Source organism: Ceratotherium simum, chromosome 1, assembly GCF_057802395.1.
Source record: "Ceratotherium simum simum isolate JZ-2026a chromosome 1, ASM5780239v1, whole genome shotgun sequence".
In the NCBI taxonomy this organism is placed as follows: Eukaryota; Metazoa; Chordata; class Mammalia; order Perissodactyla; family Rhinocerotidae; genus Ceratotherium; species Ceratotherium simum.
The window spans coordinates 102,043,100-102,062,040 of NC_141900.1; the positions used below are offsets into that span (position 1 = coordinate 102,043,100).

Here is an 18,941-nt window from a genome sequence, read left to right on the forward strand (position 1 = left end):
ATTTACTGCTCTTCCTACCATCCTCCCTCCACCACCTCTTCCCCGCTCCCTGCTCTTGCTATTACCACCATCACAGAGGGAGCTTCAGCACATCACATGTCCAGTTGCTTCCTTACTGGCAGTACAAGAAAACCTGTAAGTCCAGACTGTTGACAGGCAGATGAGAAGCAAACTGTGGAACTCCAAGAGGCTCAGGAATTGGAGTCGTCAGAAGGCCGGGTGAGAGTGAGTGAGGCGCACACAGGGTTGGTTGAAAGTCTGTGTAAGCATCAGTTAGATCCCCAGTTCGCTTTCTCCACCCCTGCCAGTGTCTGCCCGATTCTAGCCAAGCAGGAGGCGAGAGGCTTATGCTCCGGATACCAGGCACCAAAGAAAACGGAGGTGAAATTCCTTCATTAAAACAAAATAAAGACATGGTAGTCTACATAAGTTTGAACCCTCTTCAGCCTCCTTCCTCCCAGCTCCCAGAACAACTGACCACCCCACATATATTCCCATGAGGAAATTGGAGGATTCTTCTCTCAAGAAATTGAATGATATGTGACCCAAAAAGTCACAGATACTGACATTTGGGGGCCCTTCAATGAGATAGGGAGATTTCCACATTGTGCAAAAGCCTAATAATCAACAAATCCACCACCACCCCCAGATACACACACACTCGGAGAGTCCAGTCAGCTTTCTCTGTTCAGTGGAATGGATAGGGAAGGCTCACCAACCATGTAAGGTAATGTCAGAGACCTCATGAAAGAAGGAGCCCAAAACTAACAACGGGATAGGAAGGGAATCTCAGGGGAAACAGAGACAATGCAGAAAACAGAAGAAAACTTTTAAAAGTTAAATTAATATTCTCAGACAAGGGAAGATATTGCATGAAGAAAAAAACCCTAAAACAGAGTGCTATACAGAAGAGGACCATCAGAGAACAAGCAATAACGCTTGGAAATTAAAAATATGATTGCTGAAATAAAAACACAGTAGCAATGTTGAAAAGAAAGCTGAAAGAATGTCCAAGGAAGTAGAACACAGAGAAACAAGATCAAAATTGGGAATGCAAAGGGACAAAAGAAATAAAGATAAATCAAAAACTAATAGATGTTTGAGAAAGAGGAATTGGAGAAATTATTCAAGTCTGAGACCTGATGTGGGAAAAGATCTACACCAAGGCAATTGCATGAAGTTTCAGTTAAAGGAGTTAAAGAAAAGATCCTGAAAGTTTCCAGAGAGAAAAAAATATAAGTTATGTAGGAGGGAAAAAAGTTTCCCTCAACCCTCTTAGGGTCTCTGGCTGGGTCTAATAATTAAATTGACGAAGACAGATTAACAGGAGAAAAGCATACAAATTTACGTAATGTAAGTTTTACATGACACGAGAGCCTTCATAAAGAAATGAAAACGTGTAGGAATGGTTCAACTTCAGTGTTTTTATGCTCAGTTTGATGAAGAGTAGAAAGTCATGGAAAGACATGATAGGACAAAGATCACGAGCTAAATGTAGTAAACGGGGGGCAGCTTAGTGAGGTCTTTTCTCATTCTTCACTGTGTCCCTTTGTCTCTGGAGATGAGGATGCTCCATGAGGGTGCACCAGTTACAGAGAGGGCACCTCACATGAGGGTTTTATGACCAGCTCAGGGGAAGGTCAGAAAGTCCTTCGTACACATGCCATTTCTCCAATTCCTTCAGCTTGAAATTTTCAATATACCAAGGTGTCATACTTTGGGGTAGCATGTCCTGAACCCCAACAGTTGCATACAAGATGTAGTAACCAGAAAGAATTAGCTTTCTCAATAACAACACTAAGACCTGAAGATAGTGGGGAAATGCCTTTAAAATTCCATGAGAAAATAATTATAATTATATAATAATAATTGCATTCAGGAAATTAAATAGAGAATCTCTAAAATGCATAAATTCATAAATATCTACACAAGTATATTTTAGAAATACAGGGATGTAGTGAAAAGAGTTAAAAGTGTAGGAGTTGGTGCTAAGAAATTGGGTTTGAGCTGGGGAGGCTGGAGCAGGGAATCGCATTTTGCTGAATCTCTTCTAGCACCACTTGACTTTTAAAACTATGTAGAACATGTAATACTTTGTTAGAAATTGAAATTAGGCTTGAAATTAATTACTGCCCATTAGAAAATATCCCTGGAAATTCTGAAGTCAGAATACCACACCAAATAATCGTGGGCGAGATTAAAGTAAACGGCTGATAAAGAATTTGGATGAGTATGTGACACTGCATTTTCTGCTCCTGAATCACTAGGTTTGAAGCCTGCTTTGCTGCCCCCGCCCTGCTCTCCCGCACTGGCTGGAGGTGGCTCCCTGGTTCCTCTTGCTACCCGAGATGAGTCCAGGCCTTTTCCAGAAAGTATGAACAACTCGTTTTCAACCTCGTAGAGCCTTCAACAGCACCCCATTTTGCCCAGCCTTTGATTACCGTTGCCCCGGCCCTCGGCTGGGTCCCTCACCTTTTTCACTGGCCTTGTTACTCTGTTACTGTTGAGTTGGCCCTCCAGCCTCAGATATTTAGTTTTGTTCTGCTTCACACTTTCCTTCTCAGATTCCAACCTTGCCCCCTTCTGCCTGTCCACACTGGCGGTCCCTGCCACCTGCCGCAGTACCAGTGCTTGCCATTTGGTGACTCTCCTATTTCCAGCTTGGTATTCTCATCCAAGGTTACTTGATCTTCCACGGCACTGACCTGGATAGCAAACTGCAGCTATTTCAATAATCTTAAGGTTGTGAGCCCATCAGTCTTGTAAATGCATGCAATTGTTCAATGAGGTCTATAGGGAATAACAGAAATCAGATCATGGGTAAGGAAAGTTAGGACGTGCTAGTGGAAACAGTGTCCAGTTATCAGTAGGTACTAAAGCAGCATTAGTTTTATTTATATTTATTTAGCATCTTCAATATTCTGGTTACTGTAAAGTAGATTTTGTCCCATGAGGACTTTGCATATGGAGTGGAATTGGATATAACTGAGAGGGGCAACGATTCATTTACCCATTGACTTAATTATTATTTATTGAGTACTTACTATGTTCTGGAGCCAAAGGTTACAGAAATGAAATGGTTTTCTCCCAGCTTTCAAGGAGCTTACAGTCAGTAGGGAGCAATATAAATGAATAATAATGATGCTATGCGTTCCTTGCATCATGAAGTGCAATGAGCACTGGAAAAAGCACTCATGTTATTTTGTTATAACCCAAAATCCCAGAAATTGGACAATGGACTCATCAGAACAGGCCACACAGAAGTTCATCACGGTCTAAAGCAGCAGCAATGAAACTTTCTTATCGTGTCCCCTGCTCAACCTTTAAGCCCACATCCTAATAAGCATGTTTACTTATAAATTATTATACTTATAAAGTCATATATTATGTACATTATAAAGTATACCTAAAATAGATATTTTAAAGGATGAGTTTTTAAAAATAAATAGAAATAGAATTCCTAATCTCAGCCTGTGCCTCAATGGCTCTGCTTCAGCACCTCCTGAGTAGACACCTGGACTCTGACACCAGCAGTCAGGTCCAGAGGAGAGTCCTCACTGTTGGGTCAAGTATCTGGACTTTGTCAATTCATCCAGAGATTTGGGGCAGCCCACAAGTGACAACTCCAAAGGTATCATGTGATAATCTAGCATTTCCAGAAGGATGACTGCTAACCACCATTTGTACAAGGCGAAATTTCCCCGTGAATATGTCCAGTCAAGAGACCAAGTTAGATTGCTGTTGCTTAGTGAGCATAAAATTAGAACAAATGGGATCATGGTCTATTGGGATATTTCATCAAACTAGAATAACTGATTAAACTGCCCTTCTCTTCTCTGGGGATATTTCTGTATGAATAACCAGTGCTAGACTCCCAAAAATACTGACATATTTTACTTTCAGCTTTCCTTTTTCTAGAATCATTTAGACAACTGCCCTTCTGTTAATACATCACCACCTCCAAAAATAAGAATGCACTTGATTGGATTGAAATTTTTAAATGTTAATTACATTCATGTCCTGGGGATACAGCCTAAAGAGACAGAATTGCTTTGCTTCAGGCTGAAGTTTGGCTGAGGAGTTGAATCCTTTTTGTCTCCTATGTCGTTAAAGGGCTCTCACCCAGTTAGAACTAGTTGAATCCTGCTGACCTGGGAGACTATCTTCATTCCCTCCTAGAACTCTGGTTGGTGAGAGTATTGCAACTTCTAGTTTGACTTAGGTTTTATCTCAAGACACCTTCATTTTCAGCCAGCTGGTCAAGGAGAACCTGAAATCCACCCATTGTATATTAAGGCAGATTTTGAGCCAGAAAGAGGACTCAGCCCTCAGATGAGAGCAACTTAAACGATAGCTAAGATTTTCTCTTTTCAGGTATTATTCTAAACAACATCGTGTAATATTCTTCTAGTCTATTTTTTTCTTACTGAAAACTATGATATTCCAATTAAAAAAAAATAGCTTAAAATTGCACTAAGACATTTGGGACATCTTAAACAGTAGATTCCACCACCAACAACAACTGTTTTTACTTTAATGAAGACATTCACAAACATATTTTGCGCTGACTTACTGGTTATATATCGCCATTCACTTCTCTAGATGTCATGATATCCTAGATGTCTCTAAGAACAAAAACAAATAGCATTAATTAAATCAGAAGGTATTTTAACATCTCATAATATAGCAACATTATTTATTTAATTTAACATTATGGCTTAAGCATAGCAGTACCAACACAAAGTTAATTTTATTTAAGAATAGTAGTTGAACTTAATGTTGCATATGTGCATAATTTGCATAAAAGAAAGTAAAAAATATAGTATCTAGAAATTAATAGAGTGAACTTAGTTGATTCATTGTGTTCTTTGAAAGAACAACACAACAAAAATCGGTTTTTAAAAAAACATGTATTTTAGGTGTTAAAAGAAAATTTTCCACAGACAATTTACTGAGCTAGCAGGCTTTTTTCCAGTGATTCATGAATTGGGCAGCACCCAATCTAGCAGACAGAAAGGAGCACCAAAGAGCTGTACAAGATACGAGATTTTTATAGGCCAAAGTGAGCAGGAATGAGAAAGTTACACTGGGCATTTGATTAAAGCAGGGTTCCATCCTTTATAGAAGCAAAGGGAAGCGTTGGAGCTGGTCGGGTAACTTGTGCTGAGCAGGCAAGTAAGTGCTTATTGGTTGACCTAGGCCTTCCTTTTCTGGGAGAGCCAAGCATAGAAACTTTGTTGAGTTTTGGTTTGCTGACGTGGGGCTTAGCATGAGTGACTCCATCTTGGGCCTAATCTGGTGACTTTCGCATAGGTTTAGTATTAAAGATCAAGGCTTTAGTGACTGTTTTAAAGCAAGCCCATGTATTTTAGTTCTTAGCTGTGACAGTAAATGTACTCAGAAATGTGCACATCAAAAAGGAATTTCTCCCCTGGAGATGAAGTTGAGAGTCAGCTCTTGGTCTCATATTAAATTCTTGGTCTATCTATTCTAAGGGATGTGAGTCATCCAGTTTGATGTTTTTATTTTGTCCTGTGAACTGCTTTTCTCCTGGGAACACTGGCTACTATCAGGCAATGAGTGAGGAGGGGTGTGGGTACAACCATGTCTTCTCCACGAGCTCAGGGTAGAGGCTGATTGAGAGCCCTTAGGTGGGCTCAGCTCAGCACTCCCCATCCCCCAAAACACCCCAAAGGTCAGAGTGTCACCTGGAGGCCCAGAGAGGAAGAGGTTGGGGAGGAGACACCCACTCTACAGCAACTCACCTCTAGGGGTTTGAGCAAGAAGGTTGGGGAAATGACCAGCCTGGCCCGGTCATCCTATCTTTTTCTCAGCTCCTCACTTGTGCGGGGCTTCTGCATCCCCCAGTGGTATTCCTGCGGCGCCACACTCGGAGTCTGAGCAGCTGCTGACCAGAAGCAGGCACTGGTTATTCCAAGATGAAAGTGGAGGAGAAGCCACAGCAGAAACCAAAGACCCCGGTCCTAGTCCATCCCTCTAGGTCTAGACCAGATGCTACTCGCACCAAACCAAAGCCGCCAGTCTGTATGCAAGTTCAAAACAGGCCCCCCCACCACTCACAGACAGTGACACCAGGGGCTTCTCTCTAGTTTCTCCTCTATTGGCATTTACTCCCGAGAGTCCTTCCAGAACTGCTCTTGGTAGGAACCCCAACTATCAATCTTTAATAAAATATTTTATATGTACACACACATATAACTGTTGGAAAGTTTAAGATATGTTTGTGGGGATTGGGTACAATGTGGTTCAGCAGGATGAGAGGAAACAAGGGCTATTGCCAATAGAAATTTATTAAAACTCAAGAAACGGATGTCTTTTACATTACTACCGTGATCAATTACCCTGATTTTTTTTTATTTCCACAGGGAATTATTGGAATGCTGCCTCTTTCCCAAACCCATCATCCTACCTGCACTTTTCTACTTTCCAAGGGGAAACCAGTGCTGACATTTCCTTCTACTTCAAAACATTAATCCCCCGTGGAGTGTTCCTTGAAAATCTGGGGAACACAGATTTCATCAAACTCGAGCTGAAATGTGAGTATAAGTTCTTTGTCAACTCGTGAATAGTCATTTTTTTTGTCACTTCAAGCTGCACCTAGCCATGATTATGTAGTTTCATTCAATTCAGACATCAGTGGTCTCCTTTATTCCAAGAATGATGCTAGGAGGTTAATACACAAACTTGAGACAGAGCTGGGTGCCTGTCCTCGGGTTTCTCACAAGGAAGCAAGCTCATACAGCAATTCCCAAGCAGTGCTATTCCAGGAAGATGAGAGAGAATATATTGCCCTAAAAATATGGAGTAGAATGTATATTTTGTGCGTGTATGTGTCTCCTTTTTCCCAGGAGACAGAGTTAAGAGTAGACGGAGCATTAGGGAAAGTGATCAGCAATAGGGAATAAGAGAAGAGGGGAAATAACACAAAAGAAAATAGGAATAATAAAAATGAGCATCTGTAGGTGTTAATGAAACAGCATAGACAACGATATTAACATCGTTCAATGAAACTTCGAGTCTGCAGCTTCCCAGAAGAGGCCTCCCCACCCACACACCCCCTAAAAGTATAAGTTCTGATTTTATTTAGCCAAGGATATGGAAACTAAGAGAACCAGAGCAAGAGCAGATGCTGCCTAGCTCAGCTCAGCTTGCCCTGGATCTCAAAGACCCTCATGAGGTCACACAGTTTGGGGGATGCCATCTGTGGAAGGTAGGGGTTCGCTGCATCTGAAAAGTGCACTTTTCATCGTACCAGGGCCGGTTTATGCTGAAGGCATAAGTTCAGCTTTAGAAATTTACAATCCACAGACTTCCAGGTTTGGTGAACATTTGCAAACACCAGGCTCTCCTGGCTGTTCAGAAGAAGACAGAATCAGCAAGACGACAGAAGCGACCAGGAGGGAAAACCAGTCAGTGCCCCCATGTCCCTCCATGATATCTTGGCGCCTGCTCCCCACGTCAGAAGTCTCCTTCCTCCTAGACTGTGCCCTTTATCAGAGTGCTTATGTTACTGGCTCTGGTCTGAGAATGATCCCAAACCCATTTCCCAAAAATCTGTGATGGAGTATTTTTCTCCTTTTGTAGTTATAATTATGCAATGTGGTCTTTAAAAAGGGGGATCTCAGGTAAACTGTCTTTCTGCTGAAATCTTTTGGGATTCTTTTTGTAAAACGGTAGACAGTGATGTAGCAAAAAGTGCACAGATTATGAAATTCACATTCTCAGGTTGAAATCCAAGTCATTGGGTAAATTGCTCTTTGAATCTCAATTTCTTAATCTGTAAAATGGGGATGGCAATTTGTGGCGATTTCTATGATAATAGAATATGGATGTTCATAAAGCATTTATTTCAGTGTCTAGTAGTTACTATAATTATCATCTTCCTGAGGATACTCACTGTAGATCTGATCTGAGCCAGATCTGATTGAAAAGGAGACTGGGGATATTCTAGCCTAGAATTAAAAAATAAATAGAAATCTTCTCTATACTGAATTATGGTGGGAATTATTTAAAAGGGATTTTTTACTTTTCACAGTTAAATTAATTGAATCAACTATTCTCTGACTTCCACATTAATTGGATTGTATTTTAGAAATATCTCATGGTAAAAAAAAAATTTGACATTTCCATATTTGAGTATTTCTATAAGTTTCTATAAAATTGCTTGGATTCACCCTCTCCTTGTTTTATACTCTACAGTTTGTAAACCCATGCCTGGTTTGGAAAGAAGATAAACCAGGTATAGAAAGAGCAGGTGTTTCTACTCAGCACTTGCATAATAGAATTTCCCTTATTTCTGATTATGAAAAATCTTCAGAGAAGTTTTCAAAGCTGTCCCAGTCTTTTTACAATATGAAAACTCTGTGGCAGAGGAGGAATTATAGCCTTGTTTTGTCACAGAGCTTACTTTTGATAAAGAAATGTGGGACATTCAAGGCACGGATGAGAGGCTGGACCCCCTCGGAGTCCTCTGGAGCTTCTAGTAACCACTAAGGGGGCAAATACCTTTTAAAGATCCCCCAAATAGCAGAGATAACAAATGCCCATCACTATGTAACATCTCCATTGGGGTTCAATGGAGCCCTATGGGAGGAAAAAGGCAGATTTCTGTATTTGAAAAAATCTTCTTCAAAATAAACAAGAAGTGATGCTTTCATGAAGAACACGGAGAAAAAATGGCCATGACTGAGGCTTGCCACTGTCGCATTTATCACATTTCCCTAGTCAGACTCAGACTCTTCTCTGCGGGATCCATGGGGCAGTGGGTAGAAATGGAGAATGCTTTCAAACTCATTTCTCCTTTACTGATGAGTCACTCTGCAAACCTAACTAACCTTTCACAGCCATGGCTGGCTACCAGAGGGGGCTCAGGAAAGGTGGTTCCTGAAAACTGTCTCTACCTTTTTTTCCCCTTTAACATGTTAGGCTTTCTGATCTCTTTCTGATACGAATTCAAATTTTGTTTCTCTGCGTGTGTCTCGAAGGAATTTTGTCACAGTTCATGCCTACATGTGATTTCCAGAATAATATTTCTATTAATTAACTACATTGTACCCTTCTGTCAGAAGTGGAAGATTCTTCAGTCTAAGAACAGTAAGTCAGTTACACTTAGTTATACCACCAACATCTTAATGCACAAGTAAAAAAAATACATGATAAAATTAGAGTGATCTTCTCCTTTCACATACTTTAAAGGTAAAATTTAAGGCTATATTTCACTTAATTCTTCTCTATATTTATTCATTCATTCAATGAGTATTTACTGAGTACCTGTTATGTCCCTGATGCTGTGCTAGGTGCTGAGGGAACATAGTCAAATCAAACTTGGTTTCTTTCCCTAAAGATCTTTCGGTTTGTTTTGGGAAGCAGACAGTAAATCAGTAGCTATGAGAATAATGAAAATAACTCAACTTTTTTCAGACTCTCTACGTCTTAGGGCCAGTTACAGGGATTTTACATAAACAATCTCATTTATTTTCCTAACCGCTCTTTGAAGTGGGCACTACCATTTTCATCTCTATTTCATAAAGGAGGAAACTGAGGCACAGGGCGAGTAAGTTGCCTGGGCAAGGTCACACAGCTGGGAAGTGGCAGAGCTAGTGTTTCAACTCCAAACATTTTTTGTTTGTTCCAGAGTCATTGCTGTTAACACTAAACCACATTGCATCCCAGTGACATTGAGAGAGATGGCTGAGAGCACCGAGGAGGAAGAGTTAAAACTGACTTAAGTGTCAAGGAGTGCTTCCTGGGGAATGTGTTGCTTTAATTAAATCTTGAGGGATGAGCAGGAGTCAGTAAGTTGAAGAAGGTGGGGGAAGAACAGGGATCAGGAAGGAAAGACATTACAGGATGAGAACACCAGTGAGTGAATGTGTTAGGGACTGAACCCAGGACTCCAGAGAGAACTGATACACCCAGGAACCTGGTGCACTAGGGAGCAGAGAGCTAGAGCTAGAAGGGTAGGCAGGGGGCAGAGCATCAATGTGCTCTGTGTTGGGGGAAGAGTTGGCTTGACTTGACCCTGAAAGTCATGGTGAGCAGGGGAATTGTCACAATCAGATTTGCATTCACCAGAGAAAAGATGGAAAGCCAGGCAAGAAGCAATGGCACCTGTGTTAAGATAGTGGCAGAGTGAAAGGAAAGAGGGGAAGACAGCCACAAAATAGGTCGTAGATGTGAGAGATATTTAGGAGATAGATTCCACAGATTCTAACAAAACAGTTGTGAGAGTGAAGTGGGTTCTAGAATGAAGCCAATGTTTCTTGTTTTGATGATTCTGTAAGTGGAGCACCTTTTACTAAGCAGTATGGCATTTGAGGGCAAAATGCAAGCTACATTTTGAGTATTTTGAGCTTGAGCATCTGCAGGACATAGGAGCATCTATCCGAGTGGACACATCTGGAAAGTGCTGTGTATACAAGTCTGCAGCCGAACAGAGAGGTCTGAGTTAGAAATACAGTTTGGGAGTCATCATCACTTAGAGAATCATCAGGAAATAAATATTTGGTGCCTTCGGCATGGATGAGATTGCCAAGAACAAACGTGTAGAGAGAGAAAGCAAGATGTCCAAGAATGGAAACCACATTAGTGGAGAGAAGGAGGGCAAATAGCTTGCAGAAGACTGGCAGAGGAGAAGGAAGACAGTGGCACCTGGGGATCAAGTGAAGAAAGAAGTTCAAGAACAAAACAAAGAGCGTTCGATACTGCTACGTCACTAAAACAAGGACATAAAGTGCCTATCTGGTTTAACATGTAGAGGTCATTGTCAAAAAGCAAGATAGTGTCTGGGGTAGGTGGAGGTGGATATGAAGATCAAGGGATGGTGGTTTTGTTCATTGTTTTTGTTGGTGTTGTAAATGGTAAGGCCTTGTGCATGCGTATATATTAAAGAGAAAAATACGGTAAAGAAGGAGAGACTGGAGATCTGTGAGAGAAAGGGACTGGCTGAAGGAGCGAGGTCTCCAGGAGGTGGGAAGAGTGAGACCCAGAATCAGAGCATCTGAAGAGGCTGAAGGAAACAGCTCGTGGTAGCGAAGAGAGCATAAGCCGTGGACTAGTAGGTCCCTTTCCAAATCAGAAGTGATTTAGGAGGTTTTGCTGTTGTTGTTTTTGTTTGCTTATTGGTTTGTCAGTATTTTTGAGATGGCAGAGGAATATTATTTTTAAAAAATTCACTGACAACCATGGATATATCCATTTATTTTTTGAGTTACCCCTAACTTGACCTCTCTAAATCCATTTTCTGACCAAGATGGTGATCATGACATGGTCCCATCATCAGGCCGCCACTTAACTGAGCACCTGCTGTGTCAGAGGCAATGGGGTAGATCCTGAAGATTCTAAGGTGAAGATAAAAGAACCCAACACCCCACCTAGTGAAGGAGACAAACACATTAGTAACAGCGTGGATTTGTAACTTTTATTGAGAGTTTTCTAAGTGCCAGGCACTGTTCTAAAGCGTTTACAGGTATTAGCATTTTTAGGTTTCACAGCAACAAGTTTTATCCACATTTTACAGATAAGGAAACTGGGGCATACAGGTTACACAGCTGATTCCAGACATAGTGCTTATTATCATTAAAGTACAATAAGTAAATTACAATGATAGGCATCAGGTATTATGAACAACCAGAGCAGAGGTACATAACCCATCCTGGGAATGAAGAGGAAGATGAGATGATACCTGAATTGGGTCGTAAAGGACAGGCAAAGAAGTCAGCTAGGTGAAGGCGTAGGAGGAGGGGACAATGCAAACCAAAGCATAAACAAAAACATAGGCGTGAGGAACGTGACAGGTGTTCGGGAAACTGCAAGCATTTGGTTCTGTTAGAGTACAAAGTGTGACACAGGTAGTGGAGATTTTTAGGCAAGGCTCAGATCTGATTCTAAATATATGGTGCTCTAAATATTTCAACCATTATTTATTGAGTGTCTACTATGTATGTGCCAAAGGGGAACACAAGAAGAATAAGACATAGTCCCATCCCAGAGCACACAATATCTAGTGGGAAAACTAGCATATAAAACAATATTTCAGATAAGATGAAATATAGTGGTGCAAGGAATATATTGTGGTTACCCACATGAGGCAACAATTACTTCTAACTGGAGAGTAAGAAAAAGTTTCTTAGAAGATATATCATTTTAACTGAGCCTCCAAATAAGAGGGAAAGAGCATTTCAGGCTCAGGATGGCAAAGGAAGAGACTACAGAGTCATAGACGGCATGGACACGTCAGAATGGTGTGGCTGCATCATATACCAATGCGGAGAGGGATATGCAACACTGTACATTGTATCCCCAGGGCCAGAACAGTGCCTGACACGTGGCAGGTGCTGAATAAGCATTTGTCGAGTGAATGAAATGAAAGAATGGGGTGTCAGTCTAAATGGAGAACCACGGAAAATCTAGATGCAGAAGGAGATCACCAGGATTGAGGGGCTGGAGATCAAAATGATGACAAAGAATACAGTGAAAGGGAGAAGGACAGATCATGGGTGGTAAAATTTTGGAATTCAAGATTTCACAGGAAAGCAGGTTGGATGACAAGAAGGTCTAAGCAGCAGTCTGGCCATGCAGGTGGGATTCTAGGTTGTACGAAAAGGCTGTGGAGAAAGTCAGGAAACTGGGAGGCCAGAGTATTGGCCGGTCATTCCCATCACTGTTGAGGCTCCTAGTGGCGATGGCAAGGGACAGAGTGGACAGGGAGCCTGTGAGACAAATGTTACAGCCCTCAGATTCAAATGATGACAGTAATAAGAATGGGGAGAGGGTGTGTCACAGGAGGACGCATTGCTGAATGAAGGCTCTGGTGCCATAGAATGGAAGAAGCGCTGAGAAGTGAAGGGTGTGTATGCCCAGCTGCCCTCCTGGCCCCAAGATACGGGCCACTGGGGAAAAGGTGCAGTGCTGATGGTTAGGTTTCCCTCAAGGTAAACTGGAATCAGAGGAGGGAAGTGTTTAGAAGTATTTGGTGATAAATAGTGACCATAGCATTTTTATTTTTGTTTAACAATTTAAAGAGATTTCAGAGGACACAGTGGGAAATTTTTGAAGGGGATGTTGACTGACTAGGAAACATTCAGGAAAAGCAACCAGAAACTGTTGTAGTACTTCAGCATAAGCTTCCATGTTGACCAAGTTTGAGCTTTTTTGGATATCAGGATGACGGAGAAAATATTTTCATTTAGCAGGCACATCGCCACAAAAATGTGGAGGCAGCAGTCTAATGTCCTGCTAATCTTAGGAAAGGGTATTAAGGAAAAACTTTCATTTTCCAAGATGCAGCCTTCTGCAATATGCATGCTTGAGAAAGTCACAGAGGAAAATATTCTGCAATGTACAGAAACTGATGAATCAGAAGAAATAAACTAATCGCAATTTATCTTCCACTATTTCAGAATTGGAGCAACTTTTTATAGTAAAAGAACTTCTCTTGTGTGGACACGAGGACTGTCTAATTCCACTTAGGCCTCTTGTGCCGGGCAGGGGGCGGGGGAAGTTATTTGGGGTGTTATTTAGGGTGTTTTTTCTTTTACATATATTGTGAGTTTTTATTAATACAAATCAGGGGTTAGTGCCTGGATTTTTTTTCTTTTAATTATTCAAGCCAACTTGGGTTATCAACATAGATTTAGGAAGAATTTTAGTGTTTCTACTACTTTGCAAGTCTAACTATGAGTTCAATTAGTACTAAATATTTGGGATATAAAGAATGATTCTGACTTTGTCATTACAGTACATAAGGAAAAAAATTACCTCCTCAAAAAAAAAGCTTTGAATAGCAACACCATTGTGATTTTTTTTAATTTAAAAAAATTTCTATAGTTTCTGATTTAAAATTTGGACCAAAAAAAGTTAAGACGTAAATTCAAGATGAAATTTATGCTATATTAAAGCTATTTAATATATTAGCTGTCTGCATTTTATTAACTATTAGAAGATATACAAATAATTGGTAAATAACAAAGTCAGGTTGAATTTACCCAGATTTCTTTGCCAGTCTTACTGAAGGGCCAGTTATTTGAGCATATGGCATAGGTGCCCTAGAGTTATAATGATAGACTTGAGAGTAAGATGTCCTCCAGATAGGAGAAATTGCCCAAGTTACCTTAGATGTTACTGATCTACCCATGTCTGCTGATCTGGAAATTTCTGGAAGGAGTTGGGAATTCCTCTTAAGCTGGTCATAAGGAGTCACCTCTCTCTACAGAGCTTGTGGTGCTGCCTTCCTTTCTCCACACTCCAGAAGACCACTCTCCTATTGAAATCCTGCCCACACGAAAGATTTTTTTTTACTGCATCTATGTTTAAAATATATAACATAAATAAAACCAAGGTCTTTCATTTTACTAAAAATAAAAAAATTTCTGTAAGACAGTTAATTCGGTGCATTTCCTGGAAAATAATAGGCGCCCTCATTAAAGAGCATCTTCACATAGTGTTTGTCTGCATAAAGAATGTGTTATATGTCATTACTGTAGAGAAATGCTAAAGTTTCATAGAGATTTTTTTCTGATGGAAGTTTTCTTCTCTCTCATCTTCTCTGATTCTAATGTTTTTTGCATTATTTATTGTGTGTGGTAGGCCACAAAATCTTTCCCTTCAAAAAGAGGGCATGTTAAAGTGTCAAAAAGACCAACTACTAGAATCAGCCTGCGTATGTCCAGTTGGAAGACAACAGGCATTCTAGGAGGAGAAGCGATTAAAGAAGCTTGAATTCACGCAGTCTGATCTGAGACAGAGGTGGGAGAAAGAGTGTGCTGTTATGACTCTATATTAAACGCATGGATTAATGAGAAGAGTAGATGTATATACAGAGTTATAATAAGGTTAGAGACCTTACATCTGCTATTCTAGACGCTAACACTATCTCTGCAGGCTTGGTATTTTCATAAAAACAAATGCTTCAAGAAGGAAGAGTTGGTGCCAGTATCAGTTAGTGCATGTTTCCAATGCTGGAAAATTGATTGAACTAAGGGTGACACTTGGGACCAATTAATTCAAAGCTGGTTAAAAAAAGAAGAAGATACAATAAATCAGGGAGCAGAGCTTCATTTAAATATAGTGAGTGACTGGAGAAGATTACTTGAAATAGCTTGAAACCAAGAATATCTCAAAGGGCCAAAGACAACTGTTAAGTACAACGAAGCTAGGTTTTTACAAGCCATCAGACAAATGCCTAAATTAAAACCATGTGACAAAACAATGGATAACTGGATGTCAACTGGAAACCTTACAAAAACTGTTTTTTACAAATGAGGAATTCAGGGAGTTATCTTTTTAAAGGTACATTTTGCTCAAATTACAGGATAATTTTTAATAGCAGTCAAGATAGGAGCTTTGAGACACAAGGAGAAACATAAGGTCTTATATGAAAGCTACTATAGGGCCAGGGTCATAGCTGAAATATATTCTTAAATACTTTAGGAAAAGAAGACTTGTTTCTATCTCTATCATATTCAGTTTTACCTTTTTATTTTTCTTTCCTTTTCTAGTTTAGATACTTTCCGATTTGCAAAGGGACTGTGTTCTAGGAGTTCCTGAGCTGGTTATTCAGAACGTGGAATGTATTTTCTTATAGACACAACGTTATAGATGGCACTCATATTCCACAGCTGACCATAAAGAGCTTTGTTGTTTGTTTGTTTGTTTGTTTGTTTTTCAAGTGTGGCTGAAAAACAGAGCTGCAGGCACCAGCTGGAAATCTGGGGTCTGGGTTCTGGAGGCCGTTCAATGTAGAATAGAAATGTTGAAGAAGAAAGGGAATTTCTTCCCATATCCTGAATGTCGAGCTTGTCCTTGACAAACTTCCCAATAGGGAAGGTTTTGTTTGCCTGTATATTCCACGCACAGTCTTGCCTCTCCTTTTTTGGGACCTCAGTTTGGTGGAATTAGTACAGGAGGTGCCTCGGACTTTCATAGGAGCATGTACCAGTCTAAATGTTCCCATGTGGCTCCCAGCCACTTCTCTTTGCTCTAAAACTTCATAGTTCTAAGAACTACAGAATTCCACTAATTCATTCAAATGTAATATTACAACCTACATATTTTCTGACTATTATAATGTTCTGATACAGAGCTGAGTATTGAAAATAGAATAAGACCATTACAACACAATTCATCCCTTCAAAATTCCACTGGTCTGGTGGAGAAGATCCTCTGGTTGATTTCTTTTTAAATCTTATAAATAAATGAAAAAAATGTGATAAGTCATAAGAGATTTAGGAATAAGATATATTCTTATTTAGGAATAAGATGAGCTGCTGTAACAAATAAAACCCCAGGTTTCAGAGACTATGTGACAGTCTAATATGCATGCTTCTGTTCCACGGAGTCCTTCCACACAGTAATTTAGAGATCAAAGCTCCTTTTGTCTTGTGGTTCCACCATATCCTAGAGCCTTGGAGTTTCTAAATCCAGTTGGCAGACAGAGAAAGGGAGGGTGGACAAGCATTCTCTCTTCTTACCCACTCTGGCCCAGAGGTGACACACACTCCTTTGGTTCTCATCCCATTGGTGGCAACGAGTCATATGGCTCCACCTACATGCCTGGAGACTGCGAAACACAGCTCCTGGATGGATGACAGCTTTTCAGGGGTAACTATGGAAAGGAGAAAATGAACTTCATGAAAAGTTAGCAGTCTCTGCCACAGGTACCATGGCAACAAAGGGAGTAAGCTTTAGCCTTGCCTAAAGACATGGAGATGGGTTTCCAAAAGATGCAGCATTTGATTTGCATTGAAGGATGACAGGCAAATCAATGAGATAAAGGCATTTTTCCAGAAAGGAAACAGCATAGACAAATGCAAGTAAAGGAGGAAGATCATGGAGCGTTTGAGGAATTGGAAAGAATATAGCTAAAGCACAGGGACCACTTAAAAGACATTTTTCTTTCAAGTAATGACCCACCCACATATCAGTGTTAAGAGTTTGACAAAAGAAAGCTGGCTGGATGGACCTAAAGCCTCTTAGGAAATTACTCATTTTACTTGCCTTTGTGGATAGTGTTAAAATGATCAGATTTGGTTTTCTGCATCTCTAAATTTGATTCCTCTGATGAGAACTGATGAGAATGCCAAATGACTTCTCAAGAAGGGTGGTAGTTAGTATTCTACAGAGTCTTTCTGCATAAGTGCAACCAGAGCCGGTGAATAACAGAAACAGTGTATATCTGTCAAGTGTAATTATAACACTGAATTATGCTCATCTTGCATTCCAGTTCCTGTATACATTGATTTAAACATCTGAACATGCTGGCACTTCAGACCTGGGAGGATTTTACTTTGAAAAATAGCATGTCCTTGTTTTTAGCCATTTTTAACAGGGAAAAAACTCATGTCTTGTTCAAAATTATTTTATGGTAAAGTTTGACCACTCGTTTATTTTTTATCTTCTCAGGTATCTTAAAAACAGGAAAGAAGTAAAAAGGGAATATTTCAATCTAGTTTTAAATTCCCTCTAACTTTCTGTATTTAAATGAAATCCCATTCTTTGCATTTTGATTAACTAATCTCTCTGATTAAGCACTTCTTAAAATTATAGAATAGAGTTGCTTAATATGTCACCAACTTTTGCAAAAGAAGTGAAAATTATCAGGCTATAACTTTTAAAAATTAAGCAAATATTGTTTGTTTATTGTTGAATGATTTAAAAATCCACAGAAGCAAAAAAAATAAACCAAAAAAATCAGCTATAATCTCATATTCTAATATATTTAATACTACTCTTTTGGTGTGCATGTTTCCAAACATTTTTCTGTGTACTTATATATAATTTTTTACCAAAATGAGATCACATGGTACACACTGTTTGTAACATACTTGTTTCACGTAGCAATAATTTAGAAACACATTTCCAGGTCAATTTTTTAAAAACTCCACAGTAATGATTTTTTCTCAACTGAGGGCAAAGACTATATCAGAATCTCCAAGAGTGAATGTGTAATTTGGAAAATCATAATTTTATATTTACAAAGCAAAACAAAAAAGCTATTGTTTTTGTTACACAACCTGCAGAATGTAAAGCACAAAAAAATGTTATTGGCTGGTAGGATGTTTATCTGAGATCTTCAGGGGTTTGTTTTATTCCCCATCAGCCTCCTACATCTGGGCAGATCAGCATCTGGAGATGATAATTAGATAATTATGTCAACAAATGGAAGCATGGGTTACAAACGATTGGGAAACACAGTGTCTAAATTGCCAAGTGTTCCATTTAACCAACAATCTCTTATTTTGGGCTTAACTTTTAAAAGATAGATTTTCACCCATTCTGTTCTGCTGGCTTCATAATACTAATTCTCAGACCATCATACTACACAGTGGCAACCTGCATACTTGAAGTATGCACTATGCTATTGCTGTTTAAGGCTTGCTCACGCACCACAGCTTCAAGCAGCAAGACAGGCTCAAATGATGAGAATGGAAGACCTCACGTTCAGGAAGGCCACACAAGGATGTGCCAGCAGGACAGTGCTCCTGGCGGATGATCCTATCCCCAAAGCTGGTCCATTTGTTCACTTTATTGAGGGTGTGTCAAACCAGCCTGAGGCAAAGGCTAGCAAGTAGCTCAAACCTACCCACAACTATTCTCTCAAAGGAGCTATTCTAGATGGAAACCATGTTCATCAAGTCATGAAAAAAGTAAGCATGGTTGTTTGAACTTTGTAGAAACTGGCCCTAAACATGTTCTCACGTGTTTTATATGTGCAATCTTTCAGGAGGCAAAATATTTATTTGTGCAATATAATTGGGAAAGTTGTCTTTTCAGCTATTATAATCTGAAATATGGGAAAAGGAAGAGTACTTTATGATGAATCATTATTATAATTTAACATTATCCATGTCCAGAGGAATGCTTTGTTCAAATAGAAATTGGTTGGCATAACCATAATTGACACTGTGAAGTGATTTCCTGTC

At 39.7% G+C, this 18,941-nt stretch overlaps 1 protein-coding gene across 1 annotated transcript in view; it reads left to right on the top strand.

Annotated features, from left to right (window-relative positions):
• The window catches only part of CNTNAP2 (contactin associated protein 2), a 1,356,851-nt gene that overhangs the window by 1,114,401 nt on the left and 223,509 nt on the right, over positions 1-18,941 (top strand). Inside the window, exon 16 of the mRNA XM_014787667.2 lies at positions 6,387-6,557. Coding sequence (XP_014643153.2) covers positions 6,387-6,557 — 171 coding nt within the window. The remainder of the gene's footprint in view (positions 1-6,386; positions 6,558-18,941) is intronic.